This window comes from Micromesistius poutassou (genome assembly GCF_964030765.1).
Source record: "Micromesistius poutassou genome assembly, contig: SUPER_1_unloc_1, whole genome shotgun sequence".
NCBI lineage: Eukaryota > Metazoa > Chordata > Actinopteri > Gadiformes > Gadidae > Micromesistius > Micromesistius poutassou.
Window position 1 is genome coordinate 201884 of NW_028180643.1, and position 19072 is coordinate 220955.

A 19072-nucleotide genomic window follows, 5' to 3' on the forward strand; every position below is an offset into this window, starting at 1 on the left:
ATTCTACCAATTACCGTGTAATCAGACAGTAAGGAGTTTAGAGTCTGTAATTAAGGTTTAATTACAGCCTCTTCATAAAACTGTCCTTTTAAAGAAAGTATTATGATTAATTTTGTTTAATGATTTAACATCTATGTGACATCTACATTTAATATTTAAAGATCCAGTTTATTAACATTAATTATATTTTATAATTAAAATAGAAACTATTAAACTAAAAATAGTTTGTTTACAATCCTCATAAACATTTAGTCACAGTTCCTAACATGTTCCTGTTTATTTTGTGTGAAGGTTGACTAGCTGTCATCTGTCAGAGAGATGCTGTGAAGCTCTGGCCTCAGTTCTCAGCTCCAACTCCTGTAGTCTGAGAGAGCTGGACCTGAGTATCAATGATCTGCAGGATTCAGGAGTGAAGCTGCTCTCTGCGGGACTGAGGAGTCCACACTGTACACTGGAAACTCTCAGGTCAGTTTTACTCAATGGTCAAACAGTTACACCACAAGGTTTTTTAATCAAAGGACAGTTAACAGATTTACATCCATGAATGTTAATATATATAATTATATTATTTTAATTTGAATGACTCAACATATTTATTTTTTTGTTGCCATGACATGAGGTATACATTATATTCCGTTTTTAATGATGCTATATGATGTATGTTGTGTAACTTTCTTAATTTACTCAATATCATGTAGTCAGACAGTCAAGTGGACTTTAGAGTTGTTAAGTAAAGTTTAAAAACATCCTCTTCTTAAAAGTGCCATTTTAAGACAATGTTTTGGAGTTTTTTTAATCTTTACTTATCTATCTGACCCTTCTGTAATAAACAATTGTTTGTAGCTCATTAGTTAAAATGATGAAACATGTCTAATAAATACATTTCCTGTACAACATTTAACATTTACAGTTCCTAACAGGTTGTGTTTATTTTGTGTGAAGGCTGAATGGCTGTCATCTGTCAGAGAGATGCTGTGAAGCTCTGGCCTCAGTTCTCAGCTCCAACTCCCCTAGACTGAGAGAGCTGGACCTGAGTACCAATGATCTGCAGGATTCAGGAGTGAAGCTGCTCTCTGCTGGACTGGGGAGTCCACACTGTACACTGGAAACTCTCAGGTCAGTTTTACTCAAAGTGCACCACAAGGTTCAATATCAGAAGACATTTAACATATTTACATAAAGAATAGTTATAATTCACACTTCTAAATATAGAATATTCTAAAGAATAACTCATCCAGTTAGTGTGTGTGTGTGTGTGTGTGTGTGTGTGTGTGTGTGTGTGTGTGTGTGTGTGTGTGTGTGTGTGTGTGTGTGTGTGTGTGCAGGTTGTCTGGCTGCCTGATCACACAGGAAGGCTGTGCTTCTCTGGCCTCAGCTCTGAGCTCCAACCCCTCCCATCTGAGAGAGCTGGACCTGCGCTACAATCACCCAGGAGACTCAGGAGCTGCGCTGCTCTCTGCTGGACTGGAGGATCCACGCTGGAGACTGGACACTCTCAGGTATGGAGAGGACAGCTCACCACTCAGGGACAAAGTCTCCTACAAGGGGGTTCAAGTCGCTGCTAGATGAAGCGGTTTGAAAAGGCAGCTGTAACTCATGTTGTGTAGAGAGTGATGAGACAGCAGATGATGAAGGTGAATGTTTCAACATGCTGCTCTCACTTTGTTTCCCCCACCAGTGTGGAGCACGGTGGAGTGTGGAGGTTGAAACCAGCTCTAAAGAAGTGTAAGTGTCTGTTTAGTTTGATTCATCACAACGCTAACTATTAAGATGAAAAAGTAATTAGTTACCGTTACTAGTTACTTCTCCCAAAAAGTAAAGTAAATTAGTAACTGAGTAACTAAATTAGTTGTTCAGTTACAAATTATAAAAGTAACTAGTTACTGTGGAAAGTACCGAATGCATTACTTTGAAGTACATTTTTAAATTCTCAAATGTGTCAATATACACGTGCATGTTCAATTATTTATGATAAATCTGAATAAGGACACTACAATACATTACAATACAATACTATACAATACATTATTAACAGAAACAATGAACACAAATCTATACTCTTTTAGTTAGTTGCCTAGCTTTTGTGGCACTGTCTCCTCCTTTGGTGGTCTTGGTCTCATTTCATGGAAGCAACATTGAAAGATGTTTGAATTACTTGACGCCGACGTGGAGAGGCACTTTGTCCAGGGCATAATGTGCATTTCACGATTACACTCGTTCCTGTAATTGCTTGGATGGAAAAGTAATGGCTATAGTTCCATTTAAAGAGGGCTACTTTTGGATTATTTGGGCTAGCCATTCCTGTTTCTCGTTGACTCACTTGTGCCATAGTGTGTCCGACTATGCGTGCTTTCGCATTTGTGTTAACAACACCCAACTCTACCTCTGATTGGCTTACTATGAAATTTTACTCTACCTCAGCCAATCATCATTTATGCGATTGTCTTGTGCCCACTAACCAAGGAAGAACAGTAAATTGTTCCCGCTTGGCTTAGAAATCGAGTTGGTCTGATGAAAAAACAGCTTAAACTATAAGAACCCAGCACATTGTTTGGCAGTAATGGTAACAGCGGTATAATGATGGGAAGATTAATTAATTAGATTACTCGTTACTGAAAAAAGTAACACCGTTAGTAACGCCGTTATTCCCATCACTTCTTGTGTATACCAGTGGCGGCTTCTCCAGTGAGGAGAGGGAGGAAGATCCTCCCTCAGTTCAGAATAAAAAGTGTAGATTGCCCAGACTACTGTAATGCCCTTAAATATGACTACTTTAATGCCCTTGTATGTGTAATGTTCGTTTCCTGGGTAAAGGGACATTAGCACCCCCTATCGCCTATTGGATATTACTTCGGGACGTTCCTCCCTCAGCCTCCATTGACTCCCGTTCATTTCTCGGGAACTACTGGTGGCCGGTGAGTTACATGGGAGTCAATGGGCGAGAGGAGGAAAGTCCTCCTCTGAGTGGGTGGGACTAGCTAAGGGATTGAATCGCGCCAACTACGCCGTGGTTGGTTCATACGCGCTGTGCTATGAACCAATAAGCAGGATCCCTGGCTAGGCTCAGTGTTGCCAGATTGGTCAGACTTACAGGTCTACTTTTAACCACGTTAGGTTGGAAAAATAATCATTGGGCGGAAACTGTGCCCAATCTGGCAACGCTGTCTCGGTTACGAGAACAAACCCGTGCTGCAGTGCAGCTCAGTCTAAGAGACACAAAGCAAGTGAAATCATCTGAACGATAGCAAGATCATCACCATTTGCAAATAAAGTGCACAAACAAAACTATGGAAACAGAGCCAGAGGACATTGTTCATGTACACAAATCATTCCATTCATTGAGTTACAGTGGTAAGTTAGTGACCAAAGAAAAAGGAAGACCAATTCCCAAAATCGAGATCACCAAAAGTAATGGCAGAGTCAGTGTTGTGAGTGCTACATGGTTTGCTAAGTACTCATGGCTCACTGGTAGCATTACTAACAATCGACTGTATTGCTGGCCCTGTTTGCTCATGAATAATGTCAAATCTACAACGTGGGCTGTTCAGGGGCAGGAGAGGTTAACAAATCTGGTCATTATTTTGATTGAAAAGAAAATGAAGAGCTGAAATCACTAAAAAAATATCCAGTTTGGTATGACCAGGTCACTGGTACCTTCGCAACTCAAACCTCAAGGAGGATTGACTTGATCTACAAATGAAGTCCCTCAACCATGACCAACATCCATATTTACCTCAAACAATCTTAGGCTTACAGCCCATGTAAATTGTTGTTAAATAATGTGATTGTTGTTCTTTTACTAGTTTGTTACTCTGACCGTTCTGTTTGATATTGTAGAAAGGATGTTTGTGCAACAACTGAAAATAAACATTTGATGAACCAAATTACAACCAATAGCTTTAGTCATTGAGGGCAATAGGCCCAATGATAGGCCCAGATTTTTTTATTTAGTTTTACAAATCAAGAGTAGGCCTGATTTGACTAATGGCTTTGCATCCTTCTGCCCTTGTAGTCCAAGACATGCTACCCACCAGCTTTCAAAGTACAATGCTGCCACTGGTGGATTTGTATCAATTTTATTCACATAATTATCCCTCCCTGCTATTTTGTAGTTCACCAAAACACCCTGAAACAACTTGAGTCTCACATGCTTATGCCACCATACGCCACTAACAGTGCAAGCAGGCCAATGGCAACCAAGCAGTTTATAAAGATGTGTCAGTTACAGTGTTTTGTCAGCCAATCACACTTACATTGGATTTGCTATTAAGTTGAACTTCAACACGAAATGCACAAATTGCTTCTTAAAGTCATAGCACACCAGCCCTCTTGTTATGTTATTTTGAATCCAGGAAAGGCCGCCGAGACAGGATCACTTTTAACTCACTTTATTTGGTAAAGGTTTTGGTCTATTGTCTATCGTCTATGAAACAAAAGGAGAGGAATGGTATATAACACGTGCGGAGCGTCTCTAAGCTTTGTATCTACGATACGCCGCCCAAGAGATTCTCTCGTCTCATAGCTGGGTCAGTTTAAATAGGCAGGTAGGGGTGGGCGTGTTCTGTGGCTTTAAAAGCCCGCCCCCTTCATCTATGTGTGATCAGCTGCTGCCCCCTCGTGGCTATGTGCAAGTGTTACAGCTTATATTATATTTACTCGGTACTGCTCCCTGTGGCTATGTGAGAATATTACCTCCTAATTATTAAATGTGCTCAGTGCTGCTCCCTGTGGCTATGTGAGGATATTATGGCTGAAATATGTCACACTCTGTAGAACCTATTAAGATATTATTTTTCTTTACATTTTGTGTTAATATTTGTGTGAGTGGGCAAGAGAACAGTACTGTGAATGATGATGGTGATAATGATAAATTCTTCAGCAGCCTAATCATATCTTGTTCTCCCGTCAGATGCCTTTGAACTCACACTGGACCCAAACACAGCCCACAGACGACTCTCTCTGTCTAAGGACAACAGAAAGGTGACGTGGATTGGAGAGGACCAGTTGTATCCTGAACACCCAGAGAGATTTGACTCACATCACCATCTCTTGTGTAGAGAGGGTCTGACTGGCCGCTGTTACTGGGAGGTAAAGAGAGAAGGAGAAGTTTATATAGGAGTGGCATACAGAGGAATCACAAGGAAAGGATTGGGTGATGACAGTTGGCTTGGATGGAACAACAATTCCTGGAGTCTTTCTTGTTATGATGATCATTACACTGCCTTGTACAACAGCAGTGAAACAGCCATACGTCTCCCCCCCGCTGGTTCCAACAGAGTAGGATTGTATCTGGACCGGCCTGCTGGCACTCTGTCCTTCTATAGAGTGTCCCCAGATGTAGGAGGGTCCTCAGACACACTGACACACATCCACACCTTCCAGTCCACCTTCACCCAGGAGGATCTCCTCCCTGGGTTTTACTTATGGGATGGTGCCTCAGTGTCTCTGTGTCAGTTTGATCTAGCTCTGAGAGACAGCGCATCTAGGCGCACCTTTCGTATACACAGAAGGAGAGAGAGAGCAAGAGAGAGAGAGAAAGAGAGAGAGATAGAGAGCTAACCCTACCTTAGAAAGGATGTAAGCCGAAAGTTACTGTAGTTATTTCAACCTTTATTTGAACTTGAAAAAGATTTTTAACAAATAAGTTCTGTATGTACAAAAAAATCAGGTAGACCACATTGCCTCTTAAATCACTGGGATATGTTAAACCGCCTTAACGATAAATAGCTGAATGCCTTACGTACTGCATTTACATTGCTTAACAAACTGCATACCTTATACGATAGCCTACCGAACAATAAGGGAACTAAAAGAACACAAAGCATTGTATGTGTGGCAGATACCATAATATGGTAATACTGTAGGCCAAAGGCTGAACAATAATACCGGTAGCCAAATCCTGGCTATACGGTAGTCTAGAACTTGTTGGCTGAAACACATCAACACAAAACAAAAAAAAAACATGAATGAAGGCTACCAGTAAAACAACTGGGCAAGCATGTGGCTCACTGATATACTGTAAAAAAATAAAAAAAAATTAAAATAATTTGGACCAAGTCCAAATGTCCTCCTCTTCCTCCTCATCACCATCTTCCTCCTCATCACCATCGTCCTCTACTACCAGTTTGTTGTTGAACTCTTCCTCCTCATCGTTCTTCTCCTCCTCTCCATCTCCTCTCCTCCTTCAGCCAACTCTCCCTGCCTGAGCCAACGGCTCCCGCCCTGATGTGCATGGCTCTTTCTCTTTGAAACTGTGGATTAGGTGGTCCTCACTGCCATCAGCTGCCACTGTCAGGCCACACACCTTGAAGGAATATACGGTATTCCACAGTCAGTAGTCGGAATTGATTTATGCACGCACACACACACACACACACACACACACACACACACACACACCTCCCTTGAAGGAGTTTTTCACCCGCTCCGTATCCAGCTTGTTCCACGCTTTAAGCACCCAGGCTACTAGTATGCGGCGAGCTGGGGCTCTCATGTTCCCTCCCGGGGTGTATTCCTTGTCCACATCCCCTGCCATCCAGTGGTCATAGGATTCATACAGACCGGCGGATTCCATACGATGTCAGGGGCCTGGATGTATTTTGTACAACCTCCCGGTATGACAGCCATGATTGTGTTGTAGCCGTGCTTGAGTTCCGCTTTGGTGGCAGTGCTGATTTGACATTGATATGAATCCCAGGCTAGGAGACGAGGACAGAAGTTGAGTTTTCCCACCACTTTTTGCAGCCAGTCTGCAGTCAGATCCTCGTTCATCCAGCCGTTCTTGGAGGACACTACCACCACTCCACTGATGTTTTGCATTGCCTTGACTTCCCTGATACCCCTTTGTACACAAGGCTTCAGTTTTGTCCCGTCCGCTTTTGCAGCCAACACCACGGTTAAGTGACTCTTCTCATGGCCTGTAGTTTTCAGAGGAACACTGCGCGCACCTCTCGTATCCACTGTAGTTGAGCCAACCATTTCAAACCACACCTCTGTTTCATCCATAGCTATGATATTCTTCTCCTCTATCTACTTTTTCTCAATCAGCTTCTCTGTGAAGTGCCTTGCATCTTTCTGAGCAACCGTTGTACGTCTTCTGACAGAAAAGTTATTGCGGTGGAGAAATCTGTCAAGCCAGCCAGCACTAGGAGCAAAGTCTGCATCCCTGCTGTCACTCAAGGTGGCGTAGATTTCGTTAGCCTTAATCCTGATAATCCATCGTTAGCGTGTAAATGTGTGAATGAATGGTTGTAGGTCGCTTTGGATAAAAGTGTCAGCAAAATCCCATGAATGTAAATGTAATGCCATCCAGCTTATTGGAGCGTTATCGCCAAATTCTAGAAAAAACAGACCCGGCGTCTAATTGAGACCGGTGTGTATACACGTGTAGCCACACCCAGTAAAAGGGACTCAGCATTTAATTGGGATTCGGCTTTTAATTGTTTTACGGTAAATACACATAATTACTCACACACACAAACATGTTTAAATACTAATAAAAATATATCTTATACTTAAGAGTTTTGAGATCTTCCATAGGGTTTACTTCACCACAGGTTTTACAAAGATGTAATTTCTAATGTAAAATGCATTTTCAATCTGGATTTGTAGTACATTTTGTACATTTTGTATCGATATTTTGGACAACAGTTTCATAAAGGGCTCTGATATCAGCTTATATTTTGATAGGACTAAAATGGAACCTGATTTAAAACAGATGTACATTCAAAATGCAAATGTTCTTTGGGTAAAGCTGATGATGTTCATGTTTTGAAGTACTTTAAACACAATATTGATAACTTGTCTTCTGTTGGGAACAACAGGGCAGCAGAACATGGTCAGTTATTAAAGATACGTGTTTATGATGTGTAATTTCTGATGCTTCTATTATTCGAGTACCTCTGTTTAGGTACATGTAAGGGACTATTTTTCTGTTGTATTTGTTATTAAAGCATCATGATAATAAAAAACTCCAACTGAACGTTCTCGTGTGTTCAGCATAGGATCAGTTTATTCTTTAAGGTTGGGGGTTCACTAAATATTACCTGGGTGAGCGTGCGAGAGGGCCCATGCTGGCCACCGTACCACAGAATTAGACCAAAACCTGTTTTATGAAGATAATAACATCACACGATGAGTTTACCCTTTGTGTTAGATTTTTTAGTGCAAGGCATGACAATAAAGAATGATTCTATTATCAGGATATTTACATCCCTGCCTGCGTCTTCGGCTGCGGCCACCAGAGGGTTCAGTGAGAACCCTGAACCAATGCAAGCTGTGCCTTTGGTGTTCTGCAGAGGATTCGACTTCCTGTTTCTTCAGTTGAAACCATCAGCAGATGTTTCTCCAGAGCTCAATACATGCACCTGCTTACACATAGTAAGTGGAAACAACACAATAGACAGTAGCCTACTTATCTAAATGAAGTCTCTTAGGCACAGGCTCCATATCAACTATAGATGTGATAGGAACCATAAATACACTTTATTACTGCCTGCTTTCAGAGGGTCTCCTGATAAGAAGCAACAAATAAAAAGTTGATGAACAAACTCCACAAACTATTGTTGCTGAGCTGAAGGGAACCTTTCATCTGGAACCTGATGAACCCCTCCACGCTTTCTTTGGAGGGCACTCAGCACCCTGGCCCCTGATCTCCACAGTAAGGAAAGGTACAAAGATGCCGCTTTTCCACCGACAGTACCAGCTCGACTCGCCATGGCTTAACTCGGCACGACTCGGTTTGGTTCCAGGCACGTCGCGTTTCTAAAAAAGTACCTTTTCATCGTGGGCGGGTCATAGAAAATAACCTCTTCAACGTGGGCGGGTCGTCACATAGCACGCATGCACGAAACTGCAGTGACGTACTTATCCACGCAACACATAAAAACACAGGGCTTGAGGCTAGGCTAAACAAAACAACAATGGAGGACTTGGAGGTGTTGGTGTACTTGCTGTTCAGTCTGTGGATTGTGGTGACACACCAAGCTAGAGAGGAGAACGATAGAAGGCTGCAGGCGTCGAGACAAAACATGCTCGAAGAGGACAGGAGAATTTCGGAATTCATACAAGAGTGTGAAGCCGAAGACAAGAGGAGACACGCTGCCAAGAGACGTCGTATTCGGATAAGCAAATGGTCGCTAACGCTAGCTTGCTAGCAAGCTCGTACCTATTTGAATCCAATATAGGCTACAATGTTGTAATGATTGCAAGCAATTGCTAGAAAGTAATCATATACGTATGCTGTGTTTGTTTCAGATTGTACTCGCTTCGCAACGTCACCGCACACCGTTGGTCTGGGCATACAACCAAGCCTCAGAATGGTGGGATGTTATTGTTCCCGGTTTCACAAACGCGCAGTGGCTACAGAACTTCAGGATGTCTGAAGAAACATTCATCTTCCTGTGAAACAAACTGCGTCCAGTAATGCAGTGGCAAGACACAAATTTCCACGGGTGTGTGTCCCTGAAGAAGAGAGTGGCTATTGCGGTGTGGAAGCTTGCTACCGGCTCGGAGTATAGGTCTATTGGACATCTTTTTGGACTCAGCATCACCACCGTGTGCCGGTGTGTGCAGGAGATGTGTGCCGGAACAAATCCGTTTTCCAAGTGTTATGATATTTTAGTCCAGGAAAGGCCGCCGAGACAGGATCGCTTTTAACTCACTTTATTTGGTTAAGGTTATTGATCTATTGTCTATCGTCTATGAAACAAAAGGAGAGGGATCGTATATAACACGCGCGGAGCGTCTCTAAGCTTTACATCTAATCGATACGCCGCCCAAGAGATTCTGACCTAAAATGGCGGAGTCCGAGTTTTATATCAGGTGAGAGTAGACTTCTTCTATGGTTTTCTCACTTCCTCTGTGTGTCCGTTGCTGCCCCTAGTGTAAATGTTTTGTAACTTTGTTAAATGTGCTCAGTACTGCCCTCTGAGGTTATGTGAGAGTATTACTGCTTAATTTGTCAAATGTGTTCAGTGCTGCCCTCTGGCGATTGTGAGGGGAAATTACCTCTAAACTATGCTCCTGGATAGTTTAGAGGATATGGATATGGTACTGGATATGGCTATGTGAGAGTATTACAGTAAAAATGTATCACTAGGGAATATTACAATTAAAATATGTCACAATTCCCTCCTTGGTCATCTCAGATAACCATTCTCCAAACCACTAATATTACCAACTGCATAAAAAAACAAGAGTAAAAAGCAAAAAAGAAAATATGTACATACCCATGGGTTGGTTACCATGGAACAATCATCAACATAATCAACACCACACAATACAATCAATACGTCATATGGTCATAAAGGCATAATCATAAAGGCACATATGTATTCATCAATGGAAATTTTGTCAAAACACTTCTAGGCATAAAACAATATAAAATTCATATACTTTCAACATTACAAAAAAATTGAGCAGCATAGGTAAACAGTTAAACCTTTTTTTAAATGTACTTGTTTGTCATAACACAAAATTTATACCCTTTCAGTATGCATTGAAAATTTACCGAATATACCAAAAATAAAAAATTTTCAGTAAGTATTAAATCTACTGAACATAACAAAAAGTAACACAATTTTTTCAGCATGTATGGAAAATCTACTGAACATAAAAAGTAACACAATTTTTTCAGCATGTATGGAAAATCTACTGAACATAAAAAGTAACACAATTTTTTCAGCATGTATGGAAAATCTACTGAACATAAAAAATAACACAATTTTTTCAGCATGTATGGAAAATCTACTGAACATAAAAAGTAACACAATTTTAAATTTCCTTCAAGTATGCATAGGTTTGAATGGCTCAGTGAGCTTTATGTATGTAGAGTTTTGGACATTTTACATTTAAATCTAAACAACATTTTGTAATAGTAAACATGACTCTCATAAGTTTGTTCAATGTTTCATCATTCAAATAAACCAGGTATATTGCTTCTCTTAGATACATGCACTGAACTTCTGGGGACCGGGGACTATTCTATGTAATTTAACCTGATCACATCGGGTCCTTCGGGTTGCTGCTCACTCATTGTCTCTGGGGTAGGTTCGATTCCTACATAAGCCTGTAAGACATCTGGCAGTCTTGGAGCACTCACTGCTGTGGTGATCAACCAATTCAGTAGTCCTCGTATGCAAGGAATGCAACAACAACCGATAACAACTAACACGGTTATTGCTACTATTCCCATTATGAATACTGAGTGAATTGGACCTATCCATTTACCAAGTATGTTCTCCATCCACCTGGTGATAGGGTTAGTAATGCCCGAGTTCTCCGCCCACTCTAATCTGAGGGCCTGTAGGCCTGCCAGCGCTCTGGACACTGACCCATCTGGAGCTGTGTTATTGGGGATATAAGTACAACATGTTGTTCCTATCATCTGGCACACCCCTCCTTGCACAGCCGTCCACATGTCCAATGCTAACTGGTTTTGATAGGCCATACGAGAGGTAGCATCTAATTGTTCTGATATTTCCCTAATCTCCTCGGTGGTAAAGTTGACAAACCGCTGCTGGTTATAATATATATAGTTTATCCAATCAACATTTTTATTAATGGTGGCCCACCAAACAAAAACAGATTAAAATCCTGCTATTACTTGATTGCGAGCTTTATATTCGTCGGGGACGCCTTGGGGCACACCTATGGAGTCTATGTAAATATTTTTATCAAAACTTCCTGGGACCGGTTTCAGTGTTCGTTTCTGGCGAATAAAATTTGGGAAGTCTCTATTCTTCCATATTTTGAGATTCATCACGTGTTCGCTATCTGGTAAAATATAGATAGGCATTACAAGTTGAATTACAGCGCATGTCCTTGAGAAATTTATGGGGAGAACCCTCTGATGATTTGTCCTCCGCAGAACCACCATACGTCACTACGAGCATGAGTCATATTAGATAACAGATCAATCACTCTAGTGGTGTTACATACTCCAGGAGGAAGGGACCCCACTGTCTTTCCTATGCCATTACCTTGGATTCAATGGTAGCCAGGAGTCAGATTAACTTCGAAACTGGGAGGTATAGCCCTAATTAGGGTCTCAGGATACATAATATCTAATAAGCCTTTTACATTAGTCATACACCCAGCGATGTGGCCGTCTACAAACAGTTCTAGTAAGCATGCAAACCCTTCTTTTGAGTTAAACGGGGTAATCCTAGCGGGAACTGTGGTTAAAGTGGGTCGTCCTTCAGCGCAGATTATACAGTCGGTCTTTCCCTGAGCTTGTGCCGTGTAATTCAACCATATATAACCATTTTAACCATATATTTACATTAGGTCCCCCTGTTTCTACTTCCCATTTATCTGCTTGCACAGGGATAGTATCCCTCCTTGTACCCTTGTTGTGTGAACCATGACGTCTGCTTCCATACCTTGCAGGCACTGGGGCCGCGGTAGTATATTGTAGGCTCAGTTGTTATACACAGATATTTCTCAGCCTTGTAGAATGAGTCTTCACTTTGTCTGCAGTCCTTTAAATGACAAATATCAAGTTCAAATATTGTTGCTATTCCGTAACAAGTATGTCAACGTGGTTACTTCCGTTATTGTTGCATCTTTGTGCATTGGGGTCCGGACGGATCCCATGCATCTGGAGGTGGTATCAGCCATCGTCTTTTGTGTGTGTGTGTGTGTGTGTGTGTGTGAGACAGTGGCTGTGTGTGTGTGTGTGTGTGTGTGTGTGTGTGCGAGACAGTGGCTGTGTGTGTGTGTGTGTGTGTGTGCATGTGTGAGACAATGACTGTGAGGCTGGTGACTGTGTGTGTGTGTGTGAGAGGGAGCCTGTATGTGAGAGAGAGACTGTGTGTGGGAGAGAGAGACTGTGTGTGTGTGTGTGTGTGTGTGTGTGTGTGTCAGACAATGTGAGAGGGAGCCTGTATGTGAGGAAGAGAGAGAGAGACCGTGTGTGTGTGTGTGTGTGTGTGTGTGTGTGTGTGTGTGTGTGTGTGTGTGTGTGTGTGTGAGAGAGAGAGAGAGAGAGAGAGAGAGACTGTGTGTGTGTGTGAGAGAGAGAGAGACTGTGTGTGTGTGTGTGTGTGTGAGAGAGAGGGAGCCTGTATGTGAGAAAGAGAGAGAGTGACTGTGTGTGAGACTGTATGAGAAAGAGAGAGACTGTGTGTGGGAGAGAGAGACTGTGTGTGAGGCTGGTGACTGTGTGAGTGTGTGGGAGAGAGAGACTGTGTGTGTGTGTGTGTGTGTGTGTGAGAGAGAGAGACTGTGTGTGTGAGAGAGGGAGCCTGTATGTGAGAGAGAGGGAGCCTGTATGTGAGAAAGAGACTGTGTGTGTGTGAGAAAGAGACTGAGAAAGAGAGAGAGCGCTTGTGCATTGGGATCCGGGCGGAGGTGGTATCAGCCATCGTCTGTGTGTGGCGCCCGTGCCTCTATGCCTCTTGGGGTCGTTCTTCTACACCTCTGCGTCTAACCTTCCAGAAGGGAAGGCTCCACGGTTACAGTGTCAACCCCTCAGCAACAGGCGGAACGGGTCGCCACGGCTGATTCTCTTCCGTTGTATTCTCCGGGTCTATTGGGTCCATGTGGTGCTTCCTTCCACCTGGATGGCTGTTGGCGTTGCTCTGATGACTTTGTATGGTCTTTCTCTCCTGGGTTTGTTCTTGAAAACCCTTAGGTAGATCTGGTCACCCGGCTCCACTCCCCTTGGTGGGTTCTCGTCTGGCTTTGAGGTTCTGCTTTTCTCTTGTTGGAATACAAACTCATGTACAGCAGTTAGTCGTCAAACATATTGTTCTTAATTCTATATAATTGCTTTAACGGAAGTCCCTTATGGGATCCTTGAAATGAAGTTGAAGGCATGGATCAACCAGTAAATATTTCATGCGAGGTTAGATGAGTCATTCTGTTAGCTTGCATGTGAGAACTCATTAGTGTTAGTGGTATTGTTCTACACAATTCAATTGAGTCAAAAGTTTGATTAGTCTCACTACTTCCCTCCTTGCTCATGGTTAACTCCAAGTTAACTCCATGAGCATTAAATGATAATTGAAATTGAGAACATAGCATGTAGGATCACTTCCTAACAGATAGCAGTTACTCGACCATGATTCTAGATTTTAATTGATTTAATTGACAAGTAATTCTACTTGTAGTTTTAGATTTACTTTTTATTATATGTATTTCAGTCTCATAATTGTCATACCCATTTTTATTCAATTATCCTTTCCAGTGTGACTTTTCCTATTACCCTTTTTTTTTTTTTTTTTTTATGTGATATCAATGATATTTGTGATATGTTGAACTGTGCATTAACTCCGCCGTCCCCGAGTCCTTTTGGGGCGGGTCCTTCTGCTCAGATTGGTGAGAGAGGATTTTCCCTGAACTCTAAGAGTCCCCAGCGCTGGTTGACCCCTGGACTTCTGTGGACGAGCGGTGTGTGTGCTATGGACAACTTTATATGCTAATTGTTCACGTTATGGAGTCTAGATAATAACCCCTAAATTCTGCGATTACCATGGGACATATTGATCATGGTGTCCCTTTACTAGAAAAGAGTTTACACCTGAAACACCATTTGGTGCTTTCCTCACCTTCTGTGATCTTCTAAAGTTTTTCTCCTCTGATTTACTACCTTTGTTTCTCTGCGTGTCTCTTTTTTCTGACTAAACATTTTTGGCCGCACCTGGGGTCGTAAATCGATAACCCCCAGAAGTACCCTTGTCCCACTTCTTAGTGGGAGACAAAATCTTAAAAACAATCTTAAAAAATCTTAAAAACAACAATCTTAAAAACAAAAACACATGGACAATCGTACACCACAAAAAATAATGTTCATCATAACTAAACACATATTTACAAGTTCGAACCATATAAGTCGAACTGACCGATTTCAGGTTTACAACACATGGACAATCGTACACCACAAAAAATAATATTCATCATAACTAAACACATATTTACAAGTTCGAACCATATAAGTCGAACTGACCGATTTCAGGTTTTCAATAATCTTTTCTGGTTATTCCAGATTCCTACACGTCTAAATTCAACACCGTCATGGCGGATTTTAACCCTCTTAGGGGAACCACTTGCCGAATAGGAAAAAAAAAGAGAGGGGACTCAAATTTCCCACAAAAAATAGAAACAGTTGCAAACTAATATGTACATTACAAAAAATAACACAATCCAAAAATAAACACCAATGGGTTAGTAGCTGATTTTGAAAATGTTTACTCTGACTATAATATTTAACGGTGTCTCTGTCTCTTCCTATCTCTTAGAAGAGACAGGGACATGGGTAAAAATGCTGGTTTAATAGCTAAGTATCACTGTTAGTGTGCATGATGGATCTTAGGTGTACAGAGCAAATATTTACACAGACAATCAGGGAGAACGAAAAGTGTTCTTCTGGGCAGTAGGGTGGGCGATTATTAGCATGGATGTTTATTAGGTGCCAAGCACAAAGTGCGAGGAACCTATTGTAATTGTTAGTTTTATTATTATTATTCCGCCCCGTTTGCATTACACAGTCTAAACCGCTCGCACGCTTTTTATGAAATTTACTAGACCTGTAGAGGTTGACCCAAGATTAACAGAGAGCAAATATTACACTGATTGGCCCAAAGGTGGCGTTATACTAACTGCCCAAAAATGCAAACTTTGCACAAGCATATTTCGTAGCCGGTTTGACCTACACTCATGAAACTTTGTTCACACGTGCATATCCTCAGGCTGGACAAATATGCCTCAAGAACTTATGACTTGCGGTTCCTAGATTTGCCGCATGAGTCTGTACAATAAAGTTTAAAGCACCCATGAGCCATTGACTTCTAAAAGAGGCGTGGTTTAAAACACAAAAATAGTTAAATGCTCATATCAACATCAAGTTGGACTCCTATGATCTTGACTCCAATGCAAAAGTCAAATTCTGAACAAGATAAAGTCAACATATTTACAAATACGGCGTGGCATCGAAATGGGTGTGGCCTGTCACAAAAAACACCACAGCTCATAGACACAATGTTTGCTTTGAGTGGGACCAACTTCGTGGCTGTTGGGCCCAAAGTTCCAGCTAAGTGAAATGAAAGTGATTGGCAAAACAACATGGCTGCTAGAGGCTCAAAATCCTCAAAAATTGTCAAAATTTAACGTCAAAAGTCAGGGTTAACTTAACCCAATCACCATCAAACCTGGGATAGTCAAAGGTACATGGGTCAAGATGAAACTGTCCAAATTGTATCTAAATCAGTCTAAAGTTGGCGCTATTGCAACAGTCCAAAAATGCAAAAAATGGTTTGATCGTTTATTTGTCGGCTCAGGTTTGGCACCGTAAAATGCTGTTTGCAGCTTTATTTCACCTTATTGTTTGCTCATGAAAAAAAATTACAATATTAAGATTTGCATTATTAAGATTTGCATCTTCAATAGTAGACGAATATTTTGCTTTGACCGTTATTCATAATCACAATTAATGCTCTATCATTCTATTCAATTGTCTCTTTTTTAACCCAACTATCTAAATCGGATGACCTGATCTTTATTTATGCTACATATTGTTTGTATTTAATATAGTCTATCCTTTGCCACACTTCTACCTTCTGCATACCACATCAAACGTGCATATGACTTATTCTAATAAAGTAAAACCTGGTTTCATCTTTACGTTCTTATAGTTACATGAGTATCAAACCTGTTCATTATTATTTCCAAAACAGTTTCCTAGTTATTCAAGTCCCTTATCTATCTATACCATTACAAAAATATTATTATTATATTTATCTAGTTTTCCGTTGGTCAACATCTAATCGATACAATATTCTCAACCTCTAGTCGGTTTGTCTGTTTGTCTATCTGTGAACAAACATCACACTGATCACATCATCTTACTGAACAACCCCCGAGCAATCCTCTCAGGCCCTCTGGGTTCCAGCCAACTTCTTATCACAACTTTAATAACATAGATCATTTAAAAAATGTCCAGTTCAAAAACAAATACATCGAACATTAATAAATCCACCATAACTCAATTCTACGGCTTCCACATATAATGAAGGTATCTTTGACAGTAGGGATCCAGTTTCATACAGTTTCATCCTCCATAAATTTCTTCATGGTTCAATAATAACGGAGGTCTCCACTACATGTGGATAAATGCAAGTAGACCTATTCTGTCGTATGTACATAATGGGGTAAATCCACAAAAAACACAAATCAATCAATCCATCGTAAATCAATTCTACGGCTTCACATATAACGAAGGTCTCCAATGCATGAGTACCTCTTACATCCTATGTACATAATGTGGTAAAAAGAAATATAATTAAAACTGCGCGCAGTGATGAACGGGACCTCGCGCCGGCTTGCGGCCGCGTCATGTGCCGTCGTAACATGTGCGCTGACCAATGTAGAAGCAGATCCGACACAAGATGTCGGAGCACTGTGCAGCTGTGTATTGTGTGGATGCAGTGTGTGGCAGTGGCGTCACTAGGCTGTTTTCTAAAACAAAAACAAATCAACTTTCCGACGGTCCTTGAACGCCCCCCGTTCACCGCACGACAACAAGCAACACGTGAGTCAGTACACTTCAGCAGTCGGACTCAGTGTGACAACCAGACTTACGGCTTCACATATAACGAAGGTCTCCAATGCATGAATACCTCTTACATCCTATGTACATAATGTGGTAAAAAGAAATATAATTATTTAGTAGTAAAAACACACTGAGTGTGTGTGACAGTTTGTGTGGGTGTGTGTGTGAGACAGAGTGTTTCTGTTAGTGTGTTTAAGCCTGTACGTATATGTGTGAGATAGTCTGTGTGTGTGAGAGATAGTATGTGATACAGTTACTGAGAGGGTGAGGGTGTTGGGGGAGGGATAGAGAGAGAGAGGGGGGGGGGGAAGAGAGAGAGAGAGAGAGAGAGAGAGAGGGGGGGGGTGAGAGGGAGAGAGAGAGAGAGAGGGAGAGAGAGGGGGGGGGAGAGAGGGAGAGAGAGAGTTGGGGGGATAGGTAGATGGTTCCCCGAGTTGGCCTTCTTGTGACACCCTGGTCATGCAGCCCTTTCAGCCCGGTAAGACATCCAGCCAGCTGAAGGCCCAGCCAACGGTTCTCAAGCAAGAACACAATAATGAAGGGAACATTCACTGATTGAGCCATGCGCATTTTGCCATGCTCAGAATGCGACAGACAGACAGACAGACAGACAGACAGACAGACAGAGGAGGGAGAGAAGGGGGGGGGAGAGAGAGGGAGGAGAGAGGGGGGAGAGAGGGGAGAGAGAGGGAGAGAGAGAGAGGGGGGGGGAGAGGGAGAGAGAGAGAGGGGGGGGGGAGAGAGGGAGAGAGAGAGAGGGAGAGAGAGGGGGGGGGAGAGAGGGAGAGAGAGAGAGAGAGTTGGGGGGATAGGTAGATGGTTCCCCGAGTTGGCCTTCTTGTGACACCCTGGTCATGCAGCCCTTTCAGCCCGGTAAGACATCCAGCCAGCTGAAGGCCCAGCCAACGGTTCTCAAGCAAGAACACAATAATGAAGGGAACATTCATTGATTGAGCCATGAGCATTTGCCATGCTCAGAATGCGAGAGACAGACAGACAGACAGACAGACAGACAGACAGACAGACAGACAGACAGAGGAGGGAGAGAAGGGGGGGGAGAGAGAGGGAGAGAGGGGGGAGAGAGAGGGAGAGAGAGGGGGGGGGGGAGAGAGGGAGAGAGAGAGAGGGGGGGGAGAGGGAGAGAGAGAGAGGGGGGGGGAGAGAGGGAGAGAGAGAGAGGGAGAGAGGGGGGGGGGGAGAGAGGGAGAGAGAGAGAGAGAGTTGGGGGGATAGGTAGATGGTTCCCCGAGTTGGCCTTCTTGTGACACCCTGGTCATGCAGCCCTTTCAGCCCGGTAAGACATCCAGCCAGCTGAAGGCCCAGCCAACGGTTCTCAAGCAAGAACACAATAATGAAGGGAACATTCACTGATTGAGCCATGCGCATTTGCCATGCTCAGAATGCGAGAGACAGACAGACAGACAGACAGACAGACAGACAGAGGAGGGAGAGAAGGGGGGGGAGAGAGAGGGAGAGAGGGGGGAGAGAGGGGGGAGAGAGGGGAGAGAGAGGGAGAGAGAG

At 42.4% G+C, this 19072-nt stretch overlaps 1 protein-coding gene across 4 annotated transcripts in view; it reads left to right on the forward strand.

Annotated features, from left to right (window-relative positions):
* Window positions 1-19072, forward strand: part of LOC311338025 (NACHT, LRR and PYD domains-containing protein 3-like) — a gene marked incomplete at its 5' end in the record, with an annotated part of 58959 nt that overhangs the window by 21437 nt on the left and 18450 nt on the right. For all 4 annotated transcript variants that reach the window (XM_084488942.1, XM_084488943.1, XM_084488945.1 and 1 more), the window contains 4 exons: window positions 292-465; window positions 943-1116; window positions 1326-1499; window positions 1679-1725. In XM_084488942.1, the coding sequence (XP_084345068.1) occupies window positions 292-465; window positions 943-1116; window positions 1326-1499; window positions 1679-1725 (569 nt within the window). The remainder of the gene's footprint in view (window positions 1-291; window positions 466-942; window positions 1117-1325; window positions 1500-1678; window positions 1726-19072) is intronic.